At 35.2% G+C, this 19,383-nt stretch overlaps 2 protein-coding genes across 3 annotated transcripts; both read left to right on the top strand.

Moving 5' to 3' along the window:
- Nucleotides 1–279: 279 nt before the first annotated feature.
- LOC144961867 (eukaryotic translation initiation factor 3 subunit E-like) lies at nt 280–18,178 on the top strand (the record flags this gene model as incomplete). The annotated part of the gene is made up of 7 exons (XM_078894907.1): nt 280–404; nt 12,465–12,585; nt 12,917–13,018; nt 14,390–14,499; nt 15,463–15,565; nt 16,623–16,757; nt 17,728–18,178. Coding segments are annotated over 7 exons (711 nt in total), but the record flags the coding sequence as incomplete, so codon positions are not given.
- On the top strand, nt 3,325–7,208 carry LOC144961868 (uncharacterized). Of its 2 annotated transcripts, XM_078894909.1 has the most exons (3): nt 3,325–4,055; nt 5,023–5,164; nt 5,826–5,986. In XM_078894909.1, the coding sequence occupies exons 1-3, from the start codon at nt 4,028–4,030 to the stop codon at nt 5,848–5,850; spliced, it is 195 nt and encodes a 64-aa protein (XP_078751035.1). In that variant the 5' UTR covers nt 3,325–4,027; the 3' UTR covers nt 5,851–5,986. The 2 variants fall into 2 exon arrangements, with proteins under 2 accessions (XP_078751035.1, XP_078751034.1); XM_078894908.1 differs by lacking the exon at nt 3,325–4,055 and having other exon boundaries at nt 5,028–5,164; nt 5,826–7,208.
- Nucleotides 18,179–19,383: the final 1,205 nt, after the last annotated feature.

Below are 19,383 nucleotides of genomic sequence, written 5' to 3'. Positions count from 1 at the left end.
TTTAGAAAAGGGATTAAGATATATGCTTGCTTTACTCATAAATGGATCTGTAACCAAATTAGACTGTACTACATCAATTGTTTGGTTTATTTTATTTGATAATTCATAGAAATAATAGTAGAAATCCTATATTTCCATTACCATTTTTTTCCCTGCCTTTGTCGGGTTTGTGTATAGAAATGAATGGTGTGTGGAACTCTTTTTCTTCCAGAATACACAGTTGTGAGTTTTAAAGAGGGATATGGATATTGAATTTTTCCTCATATTATCTTTCACCAGACCTTTCAGTCTGATTTGATGACTTTACAACAAAGAACTTGGGTGATTCATTGGAGTTTGTTTGTCTACTTCAACCATCCTAAGGGTCGTGACCTCATCATTGATCAGTTCCTCTACACACAAACGTAAGATTGATAGCTGCCTTAATGTGTAGATGTCCTAGTCATTCATTTATCAAATTTATCCATTAACATTTTTTTATTTCTGAAATTTCAGGAGCAAAATGGTGATTTTTTTTTTGTTTTTCATCTTTGGATTTGTGTTGAATTTAAGTCATATTACGTCTATAAATGTTGAAAAAGTATGATATGATATGTGTAAAAGTTGGTTATTGGTTGTAGGTGAGACCACAAGTAGAATTCTTCCTTTCCTGTACATCTAATCTTTATTTATTATTTTTTTACAATACACAAGACAGATGATGAATACTATAACTATAACCTTAAACAATATTTTAATTTTTTTGTGTATGTTTTCGTGCTATCTTTTCTGTCTGATGTAACCTAACCCGAAATTAAGCTGAAGAGTGGTTAAAATCTTTTGTCTAGGACAGACACATATTTTATTTTAAAGAACATTTATGCTTTATGTCTGTTGCCTGCTGCTGGTCAAAATTTTACTTAGGGGGTTGTAGATTCATTTTCATTTTTAGTTATTGTTAATGAAAATGAGAAATGTCAATCTTAAAACATATGGCACCTCCTTTTAAAGTCCACTTGGTGTTTTTACCAATACGGAGGAGGATGAGTGTCACATAATATCTGGTGCTTACCGGTGCCATTCCTCTCATTGGGATGGGCAACCATTACTCACCAGTACAGTCTCTCTCTCTCTCTCTCTCTCTCTCTCTCTCTCTCTCTCTCTCTCTCTCTCTCTCTCTCTCTCTCTCTCTCTATCTCTCTATCTCTCTATCTCTCTCTCTCTCTCTCACACATAATTTTTTGTTGTTTTTTTTTTTGGACACAAGTATTATTGTTTCTGTTTGCAACTTTCAATTCGAGAGTTAGTATTGTCGTAATTTTATCAGTCACCGCCTAAGAGATCCGTTATTTTCTGCTTTGTTATTGTAATTTTAATATTTTTTTCTTTAATGAAATCAAAGACACCATCCTGTGTTGTCCCCCTGGTTATATTACCAGCATGGAGAAAGATGGAGTGTCACATAATTGTACAGTCTGGTGCTTACCGGTGTCGTTCCTCATACTGGGATGGGCAACCATTACTCACCAGTACATGTTACCTTTTCCTCTTATTTAAAAAAAAAAATTGTGCTCGTTATTCATACTTGTCACCGTGAACTCAAATATCCCCTGAATTCATTCTTCAACGATCGATGTTTTTAATTTTTCGGCACCTTCTTGTGTTTATTTTCCAGCTGGTTGTTTTACCAGTAAGGAGAAAGATGTGGAGTGTCACATTAGGTCTGGTGCTTACCGGTGTCATTTGTCTTATTGGGATGGGCAACCATTACTCACCAGTACAGATTCATTCTCTTTTCAATTTTTTTTAACCCTGCTTGCACTCCTGCCACCAATACAATAGGATTACATTCCTCTCATTGGGATGGGCAACCATTAATAATAATAATAATAATAGATCTTTATTGTCCACAAATATGGCAATTTGTCATTTAGTTACACTTGTCATAACGTTATATGATAACTATAACATTGAACAGACACTCTCTCTCTCTCTCTCTCTCTCTCTCTCTCTCTCTCTCTCTCTCTCTCTCTCTCTCTCTCTCCTCTCTCTCTCTCTCTCTCTCTCTCTCTCTCTCTTCTCTCTTCCTCTCTTTCTTTCACGCATGCGACATACACATCATCAACATTTTCATTTCATTTTCAATTCGTTACATTCTTGGCAATTCAACACCAAATATTATCATCATTATCAATTGGTCACTTCATCTAGCCTAACATTAAACAAATTAATCAGTCAATCAGTCAACGCATCAATCCTTGGTTTTGCTGTACCATATGAAATATTCAACATTTTTATTGCTGATGGAACGAACGTTGATTTATACTTGTTAGTTCCACATTTAATCTGACAAAAACTTCTCCCAGATGGCAAAATATCAAATTCATGGTATAAAATATGTTTTTTTATTGTTGGTAATTGAGAATGCTGTCCTTTCTATTGCTTTTCCATGAATTCTTTCTACTTCATCAACAGGATGGTTTATTATTTTTGATGCCTCTTTGTAATTCTAAATCATCATACAATGCTTTATATAATATTAAGCGAAGGATAGGTCTTCAATCAACAAATCGCGAAATAAGATGAAATTAGTGGTGCACTTTTGTGTCGGAAGTAAACAAGGCCGCCGCCATTTCGATTTACTCAACAGTACACACACACACATCTCTCTCCTCTCTCTCTCTCTCTCTCTCTCTCTCTCTCTCTCTCTCTCTCTCTCTCTCTCTCTCTCTCACACAGAATTTTTTTTTTTTTTTGGAACAAGTATTATATAAATTATTTTCTTTTTGCAACTTTCAATTCGAGAGGTAGTATTGTTGTGATTTTATCAGTCACCGTCTAAGAGATCTGTTATTTTCTGCTTTGTTAATGTAATTTTAATATTTGAATTATTTTTTTTTCTATAATGAAATCAAAGACACCATCCTGTCTTGTCCCCCTGGTTATATTACCAGCATGGAGAGAGATGGAGTGTCACATAATTGTACAGTCTGGTGCTTACCGGTGTCGTTCCTCATACTGGGATGGGCAACCATTACTCACCAGTACATGTTACCTTTTCCTCTTATTTAAAAAAAAAAATTGTGCTCGTTATTCATACTTGTCACCGTGAACTCAAATATCCCCTCCATCTGGTTGTTTTACCAGCAAGGAGAAAGATGTGGAGTGTCACATTAGGTCTGGTGCTTACCGGTGGCATTCCTCTTATTGAACAGTAAAGTTGCTGCCCCAAACGTAAACAATAACAAGTTGCTAGTGATTTCCGTTAGGGACCGGAATAATTTACGCACAATATAGGTCTCCCAATTTTGTAGTTTGAGTTGTAGGCAATACACTTTCAGTAGGTATCCCAAACTACCGCTGTGTGGCAGGCGAATTTGCCGGGATCGATCAAAAAGTGGGGTGTTAATATCTGTCTCTCTCTCTCTTGAATTAAACTTTATTTAATAAAAAAAAGGATAATATTATATTTCAATATCTGCTCTACAAGATGAGCTAAATATTTAAACTATTCAAGCTATGTGAACTTTTTAACAGCTATTCAAAAACGCCCTCATAAAGAGATCCGATTGCAAATTTTCGCTGTGAAAACTGCGTACCGATCGACCGAAATTCGGGTCTCGTCACAAGATCTGCTCGCGCTAAAAGCTGAACGGACCAACAGCTGTGAAATCAAGTGTGGGAGAATCTCATTTTAATGCCCTTTCGTGTGGTGTAATTTTTTCGTTTATAAACACAACAAAAATATTATTAAAATTTAACTGAATTTGCCCTATTTTTGACTGAAAATTTGACTCTCTTAACGGTTAATAAACGGCGAAAAAATTACACCATAAAAATCTGCAGCATTTGAAGGCTATAATATCAAAAATCCAGCATGCTGGCTTGATTCAACACATAGCGCCATCTTTAAAAGCAAAGCCTTTGTTTCCGCTTTCTCTTTCTTTCTCTCCTACCGTCCGACGCGTGAGTTGATACACTGCCGGTGACCGAGACCGATTGTAACGTTTCCAAACAGCCATCTAGAATAGTCAAAAGTGTTTCAATTATGGACATGGACTTACTTGAATTATGTGGTAAGTAAATCTTATTGTTTTTTATTTTATTATGATCGGTGTTTGAGTAGATCGAAGCTTTTCTCTATCTTGTCTTAATCTTATCATGATACTGTTTGCTCCACTCACTTTTCTGAATTAATGGATAATGTTTGTATTCGTGTTCATTCATGAAGGCTATTATTATTATTATTATTATTATTATTATTATTATTATCATGATGATTATTATTATTATTATCGGAGCCCACCGATCGCTAAGAATGAACGTGTCATCATTATCACTGATACTTCTAGATGAAAAATAAAATAATAGAAACTGGTCGTGTCAGTGTCCGTCCTGACTGCTAGACTTGTGCTTGTGATTGTGAGTCCTACTAGTACTAGGAAATGGAAAGTATCACACTATCGACGTCTAAGTCTAGTTGTTTCTCAATTTTCTGAAATTAAGATTAATTAAGTCAAGCTCATTCATTAAGAAATTATTGACAATTGGGACGAAATCTGGTGCACATTGTTTGATCTTATAATAATAATCTTAACAGGACGGCTCCATTCTTCATCAGGTGTCATCAATGAGTGGTATCTAACTTGTTTGTTTTTCAATCGTTTTTTAAAGATCCAGTTTCAACCATGCCATGATTGATGGAACTATTATGCTGTAGTGACTCAAACTCCAGTTTAAATTTAACTTTTAACCTTTTACTGTATAGACTACTTGGTAGAAAGGCTTGTTTTACTTTGATGCTATGGGATTGACTTGGTGATGGTTGCTTGGTTATAATATCAGTTTTAGATTTATATTAAATTCTTGAATCCTGCCTATTTGAATTTGACAGTTGAGTTTTGATAGATAGTGTTGATGGTAATGAGTAATCATTTAGCGCGTTGAGCTTGTTGAAATACGGGGTAAGGCGGTGTATAGAAACTATTTATTATTATTATCACATCTCAAATCAGTTTGAACATTTTAATTCTCAATTTTCAGATGACGAACAAATGAGTCGTCTCAGGGCTTCATTTTTGATGAAGGGGGAAAGGTCGTATACCTGCACTCCCACCTGTGCAAGTGACACCTGTTTGTCCAGCTTTATCATCTGCGCTTTGAAGCCAAAACGACAGTGTCTGAGGTAAGGTTTCTCTGAATATACGACACATCTGTTTTCGTTGTCACAGGCCACCATTATATTTTTTGATAAATATTTTGGTTGTTTTTGATGTTTTTTACTGCGCTAATATTATCAGTACAGTGAGGCTAAACCAGCTTATGATTTGATTTTTTTTTTTTTTGTAAAACACAAGGTCCCGCTATGGAGCTTTCAGATTCATATAAGTTCATGATGGTTGCGAGTAGATTTTATTGTTAACATGTATGGTTGAGTTTATTTGGGTTTGTAGTTACAAGTGACTGAGTGACATAGACAAGTAAAAGACGTGTTTATGGCTCTTTTTATGATATAATTTAAGCATGCCTGCAACAGTCAGCAATTAGCAATGGGCCATGTGCTGTTGGTATAATAGCACTAGTTGAAAAGGTCTTTACTAGGTTAGACAAGACTAGATGTTTGCTATGGAATACAATTAAATTCTAAACCATCCCTGTGTTCCTCTCTCGAGCAAAGTATATTAATTTTTTCATACCTAATCCTTATCTTTTTTTAAACTTGTTGGATTCTGATGTATTATCAAGGGTTATCTTTTTGTATAAGATTCTATTTTTTTTCTGTTCTAATATACTAATGCATTAGTTATAAGCCCTTCAATATTTTCTGGTTATTTTTTCCCTTCTAGGTGGAACAATGGTTCTCCATGTTAAGTCCAGACTCAAGTTATCCTGTCAATAGTATCTGGCGAAAAATTTTGAAGGTGGTGAAGGCGGCAAAAGGGAAAGATAAAACGTTTTTGAATGCACCTGTGGATCTTCACCACATCAGTGATGCCCTCAATGCCATTGGTGTAGACATGACATTGGAGAAGAACAATTTTAAAAAGACTGTTGTGTCAAAGGAAATTGCTGTGGACCTCGGCAATTTTCTCCTGAAACATGGACATACTTATGGAGACTTCCATAAATTTCTAGGAGACATATCGTCTTCTCCTGTAATTTGCACGAGAGAGAAGTTGCGAGGCATGTATCTCGCTGCAGAAACAAAGAAGGGGAAGCTGATAAAAAATATCAGCAGGGACCCAGCAGCACTTCAGGCACCACCACCACCCCCACTGTCATCTACTGTTGACTGGCCAGCACTGAGTCCTCAGCCAACCGTTTTATTTCCTTCATCTGTACTACCATCATCGAGTCAACCTTCTACTTCTACTAAGATTCTCAGCTCACCACCACCGTCGTCTACTGTTAACTGGCCAGCACTGAGTCCTCAGCCAACCGTTTTATTTCCTTCATCTGTACTACCATCATCAAGTCCACCTTCTACTTCTACTAAGATTCTCAGCTCACCACCACCGTCGTCTACTGTTGACTGGCCAGCACTGAGTCCTCAGCCAACCGTTTTATTTCCTTCATCTGTACTACCATCATCAAGTCAACCTTCTACTTCTACTAAGATTCTCAGCTCACCACCACCACCACCATCGTCCTGCATTTCTACTGTATCTGGTTCTACCCCTCATCTCTCCACGAATATTAATTCTCGGAATGTGTCCACACCTGATTCATGTTCAACACCACTACCATCATCGTCATTCACTTTTGGTTCTACCCCTCTACCCTCTATGTCTGTTTCTACTCAGAATCCAGCCAAACCTGAATGTACCCTTGCATTGATCACTTCTGTTTTATTGCCAGAATCTTTTTCAGAGTCCCACATCCCACTTTCTTCCACAATTGTTAATGTTGACCATGTTAGAAGATTATCAAAGTCTGTCTCTTCCAAAAAATTGTTTTCATCTATAAAGTCGATTCATCAGAATGTAATATTTTAAAGAAAGAAATTTGTAATTTAAAATTAAAGAACGAAACTTATGTCCGATAGAGCGGCAAATATGAAACTTTTAAATAAAAAAATTCATGAATGGCGTAAGAGTGTTTTGCATGATGAGGAATATAGACGGTCTATGTACACATTTTTTGTATTGTAACGCGCATTTTTTGCTTGGTCTATCTAAAGCTGTTGAGAGTGCTGTGTTAGAATTTGAGAGGGATGTAATTAAAGTGGGGGTTCACTTGGGAGGGACAGTCAGCAAAAGTTTAATCATTTTCAGTCTAGTATTGGTAAAGAAAGTGCAGCCTTACGTGCTATAAGACTGACTGCAGAAGTATTGGGACCTCAGGGGGATGAGAAAAATGGGGCAAGGGAAGAATGGCTAAATTATTCTGAAGCTAATAATATTAAGTCTCAGTTTTGCAGTTTTAGAAGTAATCGTTTCAATAATATATTTGAAAATGCTCATGCTCTTTTGTACCATCATAAACATGTTCTTGATTTTCTAGAAAATGAAGTTTCAGGTGACAATTTAAAGCTTCAAAGTATTGTTGCAGATTTGAGGGATAGTAGGGTAATTTCTTTAGTTGCTGCTATTTCACTGTTTAATCTGACTAACACTGGGCCATACTGGGAGTTGATGAAAAGTAAAATTCCTTATGGGTCATTCCCCTCTTATGTCAAACAGATTGATGTTATTTTTGAGAAATTTATTTGTTAAGGATGATTACTGATGATGAAGCAGAAGCATCTTTTTTGTCAACTGCTGTCAAACGAAGAAGGGTTTCAGATTCTGATGTTGATTGAATAACACTATGAGATTAAATTCAAGCTTCAGTTTAATTACAAAACCAGATAGAATGGACGTTTCAGGTTTCTCCTTTGTCAACAAACAGGATGAACCAAACAGTATAGATGATGTGGTAGTGCCGTTAAGTTGAATGCGTTTGTTGGTAAAGGGGAAACACGAAACATCCATTCTTCTATCTGTTTTTATAATTAAATTGAAGCTTACATTCAATTTCACATTATTTATCGCTTCGAGTAGCAACATTTACATTATATTGATTAATGAAATTATGTATCTATTTCCATCACTTTACATTTGATCAGTGACATGCTTTGTTTAAACAATTGTTGTTTCTCATAATTATGTACCTATCATGTAGCTTTTCTGATTATTACATATGTTTTATTTACTCATCATGTTTAGCATCAAGCAAGATGGCTTTCTATTATTTCAACATTTTTAACACGTCTGAGTGTACTTAAACACTTTAATATGTTTTTTTTTACCTGGAAGTTCGTATTCATACAATAAGGGAGTCCAATATAATGTCTATTTCTATTTAAACATTTTATAGATGCATTTAAAATGTGTATAGTGGAGAGCCAATGATAACCCTTATACTCATACTGATGTTGGGCTATTAGACCATAATAGCAATATTATAGTCCGTGTTTAAATTAATCTTTATCATTTATAGGCTATGTGGATATGATCAGCTTTCAGAGTCCGCATATGTATAATCTGTTATTAGATATTATATTGGACTCCCTGTATGAATATGAACTTCCGGGTAAAAAAACATATTAAAGTGTTTAAGTACACTCAGGCGTGTTAAAAATGTTGAAATAATAGAAAGCCATCTTGCTGACGCTCAACATGATGAGTAACAAGAGCGCTAAGATAGGTTTGCCCGGTGTCTGTGCATTTATATGCTTTAAAGCGTGTCCTTATACCGTTGCCTTAGTTATATAAACTAAAATGTGTTAGGGCAGGGCGTTGAATTTTAGGTTGATTATTGAGGTGTCTCAAAATATGTACTTATGGATAGGTATAAATTTTCATGTTCGTGGGTTGCATTGGATATTGTATGCTTTTGTGTACTGACTTTTTTGTCTAATGTTTTTATTTATTTATTTTATTTGATCGACTGTGCGCCACCAGTAGGTGCAGCATTAACTTCCATTATTGTGTTAGGTCGTGGTATGAATTTTTGACTTTTCCCCCCTTTTTGACATATATTTCTGTTGATTTTCGAGAGCTTAAATCTTGATTTCTTCTCATAACTCTGTTTTTGTCATTCTTATTGTGAAAAGGACATAAAATTTGGATTCCCCATCCCTCAAATCATTTGTATGTGAAGTTTCATAGCCATATCTCATCATTTAAATTTTTTGTAGCGGAAACACTGTTTATTTCTCAAAATGTCTTCCTTTGGCGATTTCGGCCTTTTTTCGAATTTTGAGACATAAAATCTCAGTAATTATTGCCTCTATCTCTCTGAAAAAAATTGGGCTTACTGTCTGGTGCCAGTTCTAAGGCTCAGATAAGTTTCATGCCTTAATTTAGATTACTGACGAGTCTGCAAAGTGCCGAAGATGGTACATCTGGCGATTTCGGTGAAATTATTTTCACGCGGGTCATGTTTTTTCTTGATTTTGATGCTGTATAGTAACTGAATTATACTAGGTGAATATTTGTTTGAGTATTTTTCTTATTCTCTATGTCCATGGCTTGCGATTGCTTGCAAATTATTCAATTTTGTTATTATTTTGTTTGTTTTGATGCACCTTTAACTTGCTGTTTGGTAGCATGTTCTGTTGGTGTACGAAAATTACAAGTTATTAAATAAATAAAAAATTCGTAACTTTTTTATTTGTTGTCCGATTTTAATCATTTAAAGACTGTTGTTCATGGTTTGACAATCTGTATTTGTTCAATTCAAAATAACAGCAGTTTTCTGCAGTTGAAATTTTAGTTTGGGATACCTACTTTCAGTATTGAAAATATGTTTACATAAAATCTAACAGTTGCAGAAATAATAATATAAGACTAAATTATTCTGAAAATCAGGCTCCGAATAATTCTCGTTTTGTTCACACCAGCGCAATAATTTGCTCTGGTCTAAAAATAGATAGACTGTAATTTTTGATAAATTTTACCTTTTGTTCCATAAAATATCCATATCTAGACTTTATTTGATACATGATCGAGTATTTATGAATATGTGTTTCTTTTGCCACCTAACAGCCAAATTTTAAAGGTTATTTTCTTTCTATTATTTACATTGGAACGTGAGCTGTCAAGACAGGAACATGTGGTTTGCCATGTGCTTCTCGACCTTTGTTTACGTTTGGGCAGCAACTTTACTGTTCTATTGGGATGGGCAACGATTACTCACCAGTACACAGTCATTCTCTTTTCATTTTTTTTTTAACCCTGCTTGCACTCCTGCCACCAATACAGATTAATTAATCCCAGATATAAACTGATTTGTTGGGGGGTCAAATTTGGCTTTGGCCAAATGCATTGTTTTTCTGCTCCAGGTTCAGATTTTTAAAGTTGAATTTTGAGTGGTTATTTCATTCAGAAATCTATATGTTAAACGCTAAACCAATTTTATAAAGTGTTTTATTTAAAGTCGCAATTTATTTAAAATTAGGATGAAAACCATTTATTTGGATTCATAATTTTTTCTTTTTTTTCTCCTACCTCCAATGAAGAAAAAAGAATACTTTGTTATCTGTGACAGGTCTGTGCTTGTCAATCATACTTAAACCCTAACATCCCTGTAATCTATTCTCCACTGATACAATGAATAATAGTATTCTATTTTGAATCAAACTTAAGCTACCAATCTATTTTTATTTTCCGACTGGTCGTTTACCCAGTACAGAAGAGGATGTAGTGTTAGTGTTATACAAAGTCTGGGGCTTACCGGTGTCATTCCCCATATTGGGATGGGAAAACCATTACTCATTAATACACATTATCTTTTTTGTGTTTTGTGTTTTGGTGTTGTTTATTTCTTTACCCTGCTTGCTGTCAACAACATCTACATCTATTAAGACACAATCATGTTTTATTTTCCATCTGATATTTTTACCAGTAAGGGTAAAGATGAGTGTCACATAAAATCTGGTGCTTACCGGTGTCATTCCTCTCATTGGGATGGGCAACCATTACTCATCAGTACATTGAAGATTTTAACAAGAATTTTTTTTGCCATCATTATTCTTCTCACCACCATCATCAAATGATTAGCATGGGTGGGGTTCCTGACCTCCCATAGTGGACAGGGAGGTACTTACTGTGTCGGCTATACCCTTATATCTGTTTTCCAAATAGCTTTCTTTCATTGTCTTAGAATGAGATTACTTGATTTTGTCCTTTCCCTTGCTGGGGGAAATAGTCAAATGACAAATGTATTTATAAAGTTTTGAGACATGATATTTTTTTCCTTGTAAATCTGTTATGTATTGTTTTTAATGTATAATGTGAGTATTTGAGTGTTTTCCTCCTAGTGGGATCCTGTGCTTGTGTCTGGATGAGACTTTTAGTGATCTCAAACTCTGCACAATGATAATATGCGATTGGAATCTACATCTGTTCGCTCTATTTACCATTTCCCTTTGTCTTACTTTTCTTGTGTGCTTTTAATTGTGTATCTAGGTTTATTTACTATCCCATTATCTCCCTTTTTACTGGCGCTGAAATGACCTAAATGTGTCTCAAGCGCCGTAAAACCCTTAAAAACACAAAACACAAATGATTAGCAAACTCCTTTACCCTGAGTGGGCAGAGTTTCAGTGTGACATATGCATACTTAAAGAAAATCTGCCAGTGCTAACCAGCTTTACATGAGCAGTAATTGTTTTAATTCTTCCCATTTACCCTTCCCTCTCAAACCGGTCATATGTGATTTACCAATGGGTATTCTGCTTCAGATAATGAAAGACCTCATTGGTTGGAGTTTGAAATGGATTTCATGTTCACTTTCCAACAAATCAACATCAAACATTTATCCCCCTATAATCATTGGAGGTTATTCTTTTGCCCTTATATTCATGTATATTGATGGGGGGGGGGGGGGGGGGGGGGGGGGGGGGGGGGGGGGGGGGGGGGGGGGGGGGGGGGGGGGAGTTATTTTATTGATATCTCAGTTGGTAGAGCACACGGTTCACATTCAAAGGGACTGAGGTTGATCAGGATCAAAGTCTAGATTTTACTCCAACCTCTCACCCCACCCCCTGTCCACCCAGCAGTGATATAGAAACTGGGGTAAACTCTGGCTCCATAGGCTTGGAAGGGCTGCTTTCATATAATTCGTTTAATGTAAATGTTGCTGCTCAAAGCTCGAAGAAATATCTAACAATTTGAAATTGAATGTAAGCTTCAATTTAATATGTTAATATATTAATATACGAAAACAGATAAAATGGATGTTTCGGGTTTCCCCTCTATCACCAAAACAAGATGAATGAGATAATGTAGTGGCGTTGTTAAGATGAATAAACAAAACCATGATGTTTATTTATCTTAACAATGCCACTACCACATTATCTTTTTCAATTTCAGATTGTTATATAATTCATTTATGATGCTCTGACTTATTTTTTTTTTTTTTTTAAATTAATTATATCTTATTTTGGACAAATACCTAATTGCTGTTCAAACCTTTTTTTCTTGATAACCTTTCTGCAGGTACCTGAATGCTATTCAAACCACTTGTCCCCACGTACTTCGATACCTGACCACAGCGGTCATCACCAACAAACAGAGGAGAAGGGCTGTCCTCAAAGACTTGGTCAAAGTCATCCAACAGGTAGTTCATTATTATTGTTGTCGTTTAACGTTTTAAAAGTTTGCACAATTCTTTAAATCTACCATTTCTAATTACTTTTTCACCCACTTAATGATAACGATAATGATGATATTAATATTAATAATAATAATAATGATGATGATGATGATAATAATAATAATGATAATAATACTAATGGTGATGATGATGATGATAACATTCAATATCAATTTTTAATCCTAAATGATGCAGTTTCCAGAAACTGTTGAGATTCAAGATCCTTGACATTTGTTCAGTATTTTTATAGTTCTCATTAGATTGATGTATTATTATTATTAATGTTTCTCCACAGGAATCGTATACCTACAAAGACCCCATCACAGAGTTTGTACAGTGCTTATATGTTGATTTTGATTTTGATGGTGCCCAAAAGAAATTGAGGGAGTGTGAGACAGTAAGTAAACGATGAAAATAAAAATGAGAAAGGAGGAGGACGTGGGGGTTAGGGAGTTAATGGTGCCAGTGATCGTTTATCATAAATTTCTTTTGAAAAATCAAATAGGATATGTTGGAGTTATTATTAAAAACTTTTGTAACCATTCACCTGAATTGGGCACAATGTTGGAATGTACTGGATGAAGAAAATTGTGTTTTGTTGTTTGTTTTTTTTTTCATTTAAGAACAAAACTCATTCTCTTTTCCTTCAAGTTTTGTAACTTTATAAGGTTAAGATTTCTCCCTAGCTGGGTGGGGATCCTGACCTCCCATAGTGGGCAGGGAGGTACATGCTGTGTCTTCTATCCCCTCAACCCGTTTTCCAATTGTTTCCTGTCATTGTCTTGGAATGAGATTACTTGGTTTTGTCCTGGCCCTGGCCGGAGTTCCTTGGCTGGGAGGGAAACAGTCGAATGTATAGTTATAGGTTTGGGAGATGTATTTTTTTCCTTGTAAATCATCTCTCTGTTATGCATTGTATTATGTTTAGTTTACATTTTATATCATACGATTTGTAAACATTTGAGTGTATTCCTCTTAGTTGGGACCTGTGCTTGTGTCTGGATGAGACTTTTAGGTGATGTCAAACTAAGTACTTTGACGGTGTGCTCTTGGAATCTACATCTGTTCCCTATTTGAACCAATTCCCCTTTGTCTCACCTTTTCTTTTGTGCTTTAATTGTAATTCTAGAACTTTTTACTATCCCATTTTCTTCTTTTTTACTGGCGCTGATATGACCTTAATGTGTTGCAAGCGCCGTAAAACCCTTAAAAACAAAAACAAAACAAATTTCTCCCTCGGCATAGGCTCATTGGTTGGAGATGACTGGATTTGGTGTGTCTTTAATGACTTGAAAGCAATCCAACAGTTGACAAATTAAAGAACTTAAATGCGTTGTTTCATAGTCGGGTATTCTTGAGTAGTAAAATAGTCGTTACTGTCAAAGGATGTTGAGGCCCTTCAGCTAATCTACAGACATCTACCCTCAAAAGGAGAAAAAAAAAATTAGAGGAGATTTACATTTTTAGTGTTATTAAATTGATTAATTTTAGACACTCAAGTTTGAGGACATATGTGGGGGGAAAATATTCTTACTCGTAAAAGATTTCTAAGTCAGTGGAAAACACTTGTTAGTTTAAAGAATACTCATTAAACAGTGTATACTTTTCCATACAATTTCTTTTGAGACTTTTTAGATTTTATAAGGAACAAGTAAGATATAATAAGAAAGTAAAACAAAGGAGCCCATTTTATTTATTTGCAAGCTGTGAGAAATGATTTCTATTGTATGTGAAATTTAATAGATTTTGTCTTATTTTCTCATATCAGGTTCTCTTCAACGATTTCTTTTTGGTTGCTTGCCTTGAGGACTTCATTGAAAATGCTCGTCTCCTCATCTTTGAGACTTTCTGTAGGATTCACGAGTGTATTAGTATTGAGTAAGTTGGTTTTTTTTGTACACGTAATACCATTAGATTAAATCTATATCTATATCCATATTTATTTGTTCTCTTTTTAAACAGGCTGGGTGGGGATCCTGACCTCCCATAGTGGGCAGGGAGGTACATGCTGTGTCTTCTATCCCCCCATACCCGTTTTCCAATTGTTTCCTGTCGTTGTCTTGGAATGAGATTACTTGGTTTTGTCCTGACCCTGGCTGGAATTCCTTGGCTGGGAGGGAAACAGTCGAATGTATAGTTGTAGTTTTGGGAGATGATATTTTTTTCCTTGTAAATCATCTCTCTGTTATGCATTGTATTATGTTTAATTTACATATTATATTATATGATTGGTAAACATTTGAGTGTATTCCTCTTAGTTGGGACCTGTGCTTGTGTCTGGATGAGACTTTTAGGTGATCCCAAACTAAGTACTTTGACGGTTTGCTCTTGGAATCTACATCTGTTCCCTATTTGAACCAATTCCCCTTTGTCTTACCTTTTCTTTTGTGCTTTAATTGTAATTCTAGAACTTTTTACTATCCAATTTTCTTCCTTTTTTACTGGCGCTGATATGACCTTAATGTGTTGCAAGCGCCGTAAAACCCTTAAAAACAAAAAACAATTTTAAACAGGGATTAACAATTCAATCAAATTCTGTTTGTTCATTTACAGACAGACCTATATTACCAGTTCTAAAGAATCTTTACCAGGTTTTGAATGCCTTTGATAGATAGTAAAATTATAATTTTCAGATATTAAAAAAAAAAAATTAATAAAAAATCTTTTATTACCTTTCATTACTTAATCATATAGGAATTGCCCCCCCCCCCCCCCCCCCCCCCCCCCCCCTTTTTGGTGCTTTCGTTAGCATTTTAAAAGTTATATTTTAATTAGTTTTTTTCTACAGACTTTGATCTCATATTACTGTTTGTGTTTTCTTACAATTTTTCATCCCTATAGAATGCTGGCTGACAAATTGAACATGCCTCCAGATGATGCAGAGAGATGGATTGTCAACCTCATAAGAAATGCAAGGCTGGATGCAAAAATTGATTCGCAACTGGTGTGTATTTCTTAATTTCCCTTGTCAGAAAAATAGGTGGAACATGCTTTTGTATGATATTGATGAATGGAGCCAATGTACCAGAAATGCAAAGGAATTTGCGGAAATTCTCGATTGTTGAGTTAGAGGAGGAATTTCCTCCTTTTGAAAAATGGCATTTCTCCCCAATCAAATGTACAGGCAGTGAGAGACTTGCTGTGTAGTCGAACAAATAAGTGCCGTTTCATACTCTCCAGAAGTTAGCTAGAGTAGCAGCAATATGATAGTATTATCACCTCAATTGCTCTAAAAGTGGGGGTTAGGTGCAATAAATAATGGGGTTTGAATTAAAAAGACAAAGAAAGCCTTCAAAATGTTCCTCCTTTTTCGCTTTTTGTCACCATCAGTACTGATTTATGATTCTTGAGGTTGGCATTTCTGAATAATTTCCTGGTTTTAAGGACAAGTAGGAGATACCATAGTTTCCCCAAACTTCATATGCTTATTTTTCCTCATTTTTTATTTTATTTTCAAAAGTCCAGGCCAAGTTTCGTTGAGTACACACAGTCAGTGTGTCATATCAAACCTAAGATGAATGATCTTTAAATAAAACAGGTCGAATATATTAAACATTAAAACATTTAAATATTAGTACAAGTAAGTAGCTTTGTATAAACCTTTATAAAATGTAGGATTGCCCAATTCACTGAATACCTACCATTATTTATTTTATTCACAATGCTGTTGTACTCTTTAAAAAATCAAATTTAAAACATTTTGGTCAGAAAACTTGTCCTTCATATATATCAATCGATTAAAATGACTCTCATCTTGTCAAAAAACTCTTAAACCTGGGACTTCACGGAAGTCTTGTTGAAAATCCTAGGTTTGATAAGATGAGGGTCATTTTAATTGATCAATATTTGGAGGACGAGTTTTCTTTCCGAAATTTTTTTAATTTGTTGTTTTGTTTTTGTTTTTGTTTTTTTTGTTTTTTTAAAGTTTTTTTTTAGAGTTTTGCAGAATGATAGATATGTTTTTCTTTAAAAAATGTTTTTCTTTCTTTTCTTATCGCCAGGGCCATGTTGTGATGGGCACACAGGCCATCTCCCCCTACCAGCAAGTGATTGAAAAAACCAAGAATTTGTCTTTCCGCTCTCAGATGTTGGCCATTAACATTGAAAAGAAAATTGGAAACAGAGGAAATTCAGAGGTAAGAAAATCACATTTGAAAAATTTTGACCCACCGCCTGAAATGGGTATTATGTCAATGTGAAACAGTCATGGAAAATTGGATTTTAAGTCTAAGATTTAAGAAATTTGGGTAAAATGATAGATTACATATCTAGTTTACTAAACTTCTGAAATATATTGATTTTCTAATTAAAACTATAGAAATGAATATTATAGCTTCAAATAAGAACAAAGTAAACCATCAAAGAGGGGTTGAATATTGACAAGAAATTGTGTCATTTGGTCTCATTGGAGCTTTTCATTCATATTCACTACTTTTACAATCCACAGCTTCTAGTGGGGTGGGGGGTGGGGTTATTCCAATTTTATAATACCAATCATTTTGACTTAAAATCAAATTTTTGACATCTTGCTCACTCTATTTGGGAACTCAAGTTGTCTTTTACTTTGCATGCAAATTAAATAAATACTAATTGAATCGACTCAAGAGTAATTTATTCACATTTTATATTGAAGAAGGTGTTATAAAAGTCGTTTGGGTAAAGACTGATTCAGAGAAGTCATCATTTGAGTATATTCAGGATATGTAGTCAAATAATTCATGCTTCATTCCAACTTGGGAGTTCTAAAGATCCCTGTTAAATTTGGTAAATTTTCTACTTTTTCACGCATTCATCTTCTTGATTTCCAGTCTTCCATTCTTTTTCTTTCTTTCTCTTTGTGTTTTTTCTCCCTGAATTGTATTAGGTTAAAAAAAAAAAGATATGAATAAAATAATTTTCCGCGATATTTTATCATTTTTTATCCTGTTATATCATACAAGTTCATCAGAAATTTGAATTTAAGGAAGTTAAAGAGTAAAAAATGAAATAGGGAATAAGGAAATATAATTTATCTTAATTCACCCATTTTTTGTTTCTATCCCCCCCCCCCCCCCCCCCCAAAAAAAAAAAAAAAAAAATCAAAAACTAAAACAAAAAAACAAACAGTGGAACAAGGAGTAGTCTGTCCAGCCATCCAGTCTTCGCCATCTCTCACTCCAGCAGCAATAAGACAAAGGCATTTCTCTCGTCCGGTTTACAAGTTCACCTACAGAAGGAAAATTCTTATCCAGTTTTTGTTTTTGACTTTACAGAATTTTTTAGTATACATTGCATCTGGTTTTAATTTATTATTAGTATTATTTTTAAAAATATTTTTGGCCTCTTTTGACATATTTTTCAACTATTGAATGATATCAAAAGTTGTGGTTAACCACACTTTGGACGTTACCTCCTCTTATTATTTCATTGAATTTTGTATCGAAAGGATTACAATGTCTTGTTCTAGGATTTTAATTATTTCTAAATGCTTAAAGATATTAATATGATAGCGTACTTGGGTTTATCTCTGTAGTATAAAGATATTTGGTAAGGAAATAAAATAAATTATTGTACATCATATTTGGGATTCCTCCTTTTATTTTTGTTTCTTTCATTCGCATGAAATTATGAACAGGGCAGGGGGGGGGGGGGGGGGGGGGGGGGGGTGGGGTCAGAAAAAAATCGCGACTGACTTCACCTGGGATCAACCTTGTTCCCTTTGCATTTGGAGCCTCTACTGAGTTTGGGGGGGGGGGGGGGGGGGGGGGGGCTTTAAGTTGGTCTCAAACTTCTTGGAATCTGCATCTGTTCCCTGTTCAAAACCCTTTGTCTTGCTTATTTTAGAGTGCTTTTTAATTCAGCTCTACAGTCCTATATCTTTGCTTTTTACTGGTGATGAAATGACTGATACAGCTGAAGGGGTTGGGAGATGAACAAAACCCTAAAAATAATGAACTAAATGGGAGCATATTTCAAAGACTCTTGTGAACTTGGTGGGCCTTGGCTACGGCCTCTCTGATCATAAGAAGTTTTGAGAGTGGAGATTTGGGATATATACACTGTTTGAAACCAATTTTTTTGAGGAGTGTTGAATGGCATCAGACACAGGATGTGGGGGGGGGGGGGTTGTACCACCAGTCGGGGTCCCAGGTTTTATTTCCACCACCATGTTATTTTGTAACTAAACCTTGGGGCTTTATTTACTTGTGGTACAACACTGACTTTAGCACGTGGGTCTGGTCGCAAGTCGTGCTGTAGGATGTGCACAATTTAATCCTTGGGTAAAGCTCTTTGCTCACATTCTACCACTTTACATGGTGTAAAATATGTTCCTTGCCAGTATCAGCACTGTTTGAAAGAAATTGTACTGGATGGGGTTCCTCACTTTCCATAGTGGGCAGGGAGGTACATACTGTGTCTTCTATCCTCCTATATCTGTTTTCCAACTTGCTTTCTGTCTTTGTCTTGGAATGAGATTACTTGGTTTTGTCCTACCCCTGGCCAGATATCCTGGCTGAGAGGGAGACAGTCAAATGTCTAGTTAGTTTTGGGGATGATATTTTTTTCCTTGTAAATCATCTCTCTGTTATGTACCGTATTATGTTTTGTATACATATTATATATGATTTGTAAACATTTGAGTGTATTCCTCTTCGTGGGGACCTGTGCTTGTGTCTGGATGAGACTTTTAGGTGAACTCTTAAGTGCTTTGATAGCTTGCTCTTGGAATCTACATCTGTTTCCTATTTGAGCCAATTCCCCTTTTGTCTTCATTTTTCTTGG

The sequence above is a fragment of the Berghia stephanieae genome, unplaced genomic scaffold (assembly GCF_034508935.2).
Source record: "Berghia stephanieae isolate SIO BIC M18660-M18661 unplaced genomic scaffold, UCSD_Bste_1.3 scaffold452, whole genome shotgun sequence".
Lineage (NCBI taxonomy): Eukaryota > Metazoa > Mollusca > Gastropoda > Nudibranchia > Aeolidiidae > Berghia > Berghia stephanieae.
The sequence above is the reverse complement of the archived record's forward strand: the minus strand, read 5'-3'. Positions and strand labels throughout refer to the sequence as shown.

What these genes read in the sequence shown, in the direction of transcription:
- LOC144961868 (XM_078894908.1), top strand. Translation starts at nt 5,844, where the DNA reads ATGTTAAGTCCAGACTCAAGTTATCCTGTCAATAGTATCTGGCGAAAA.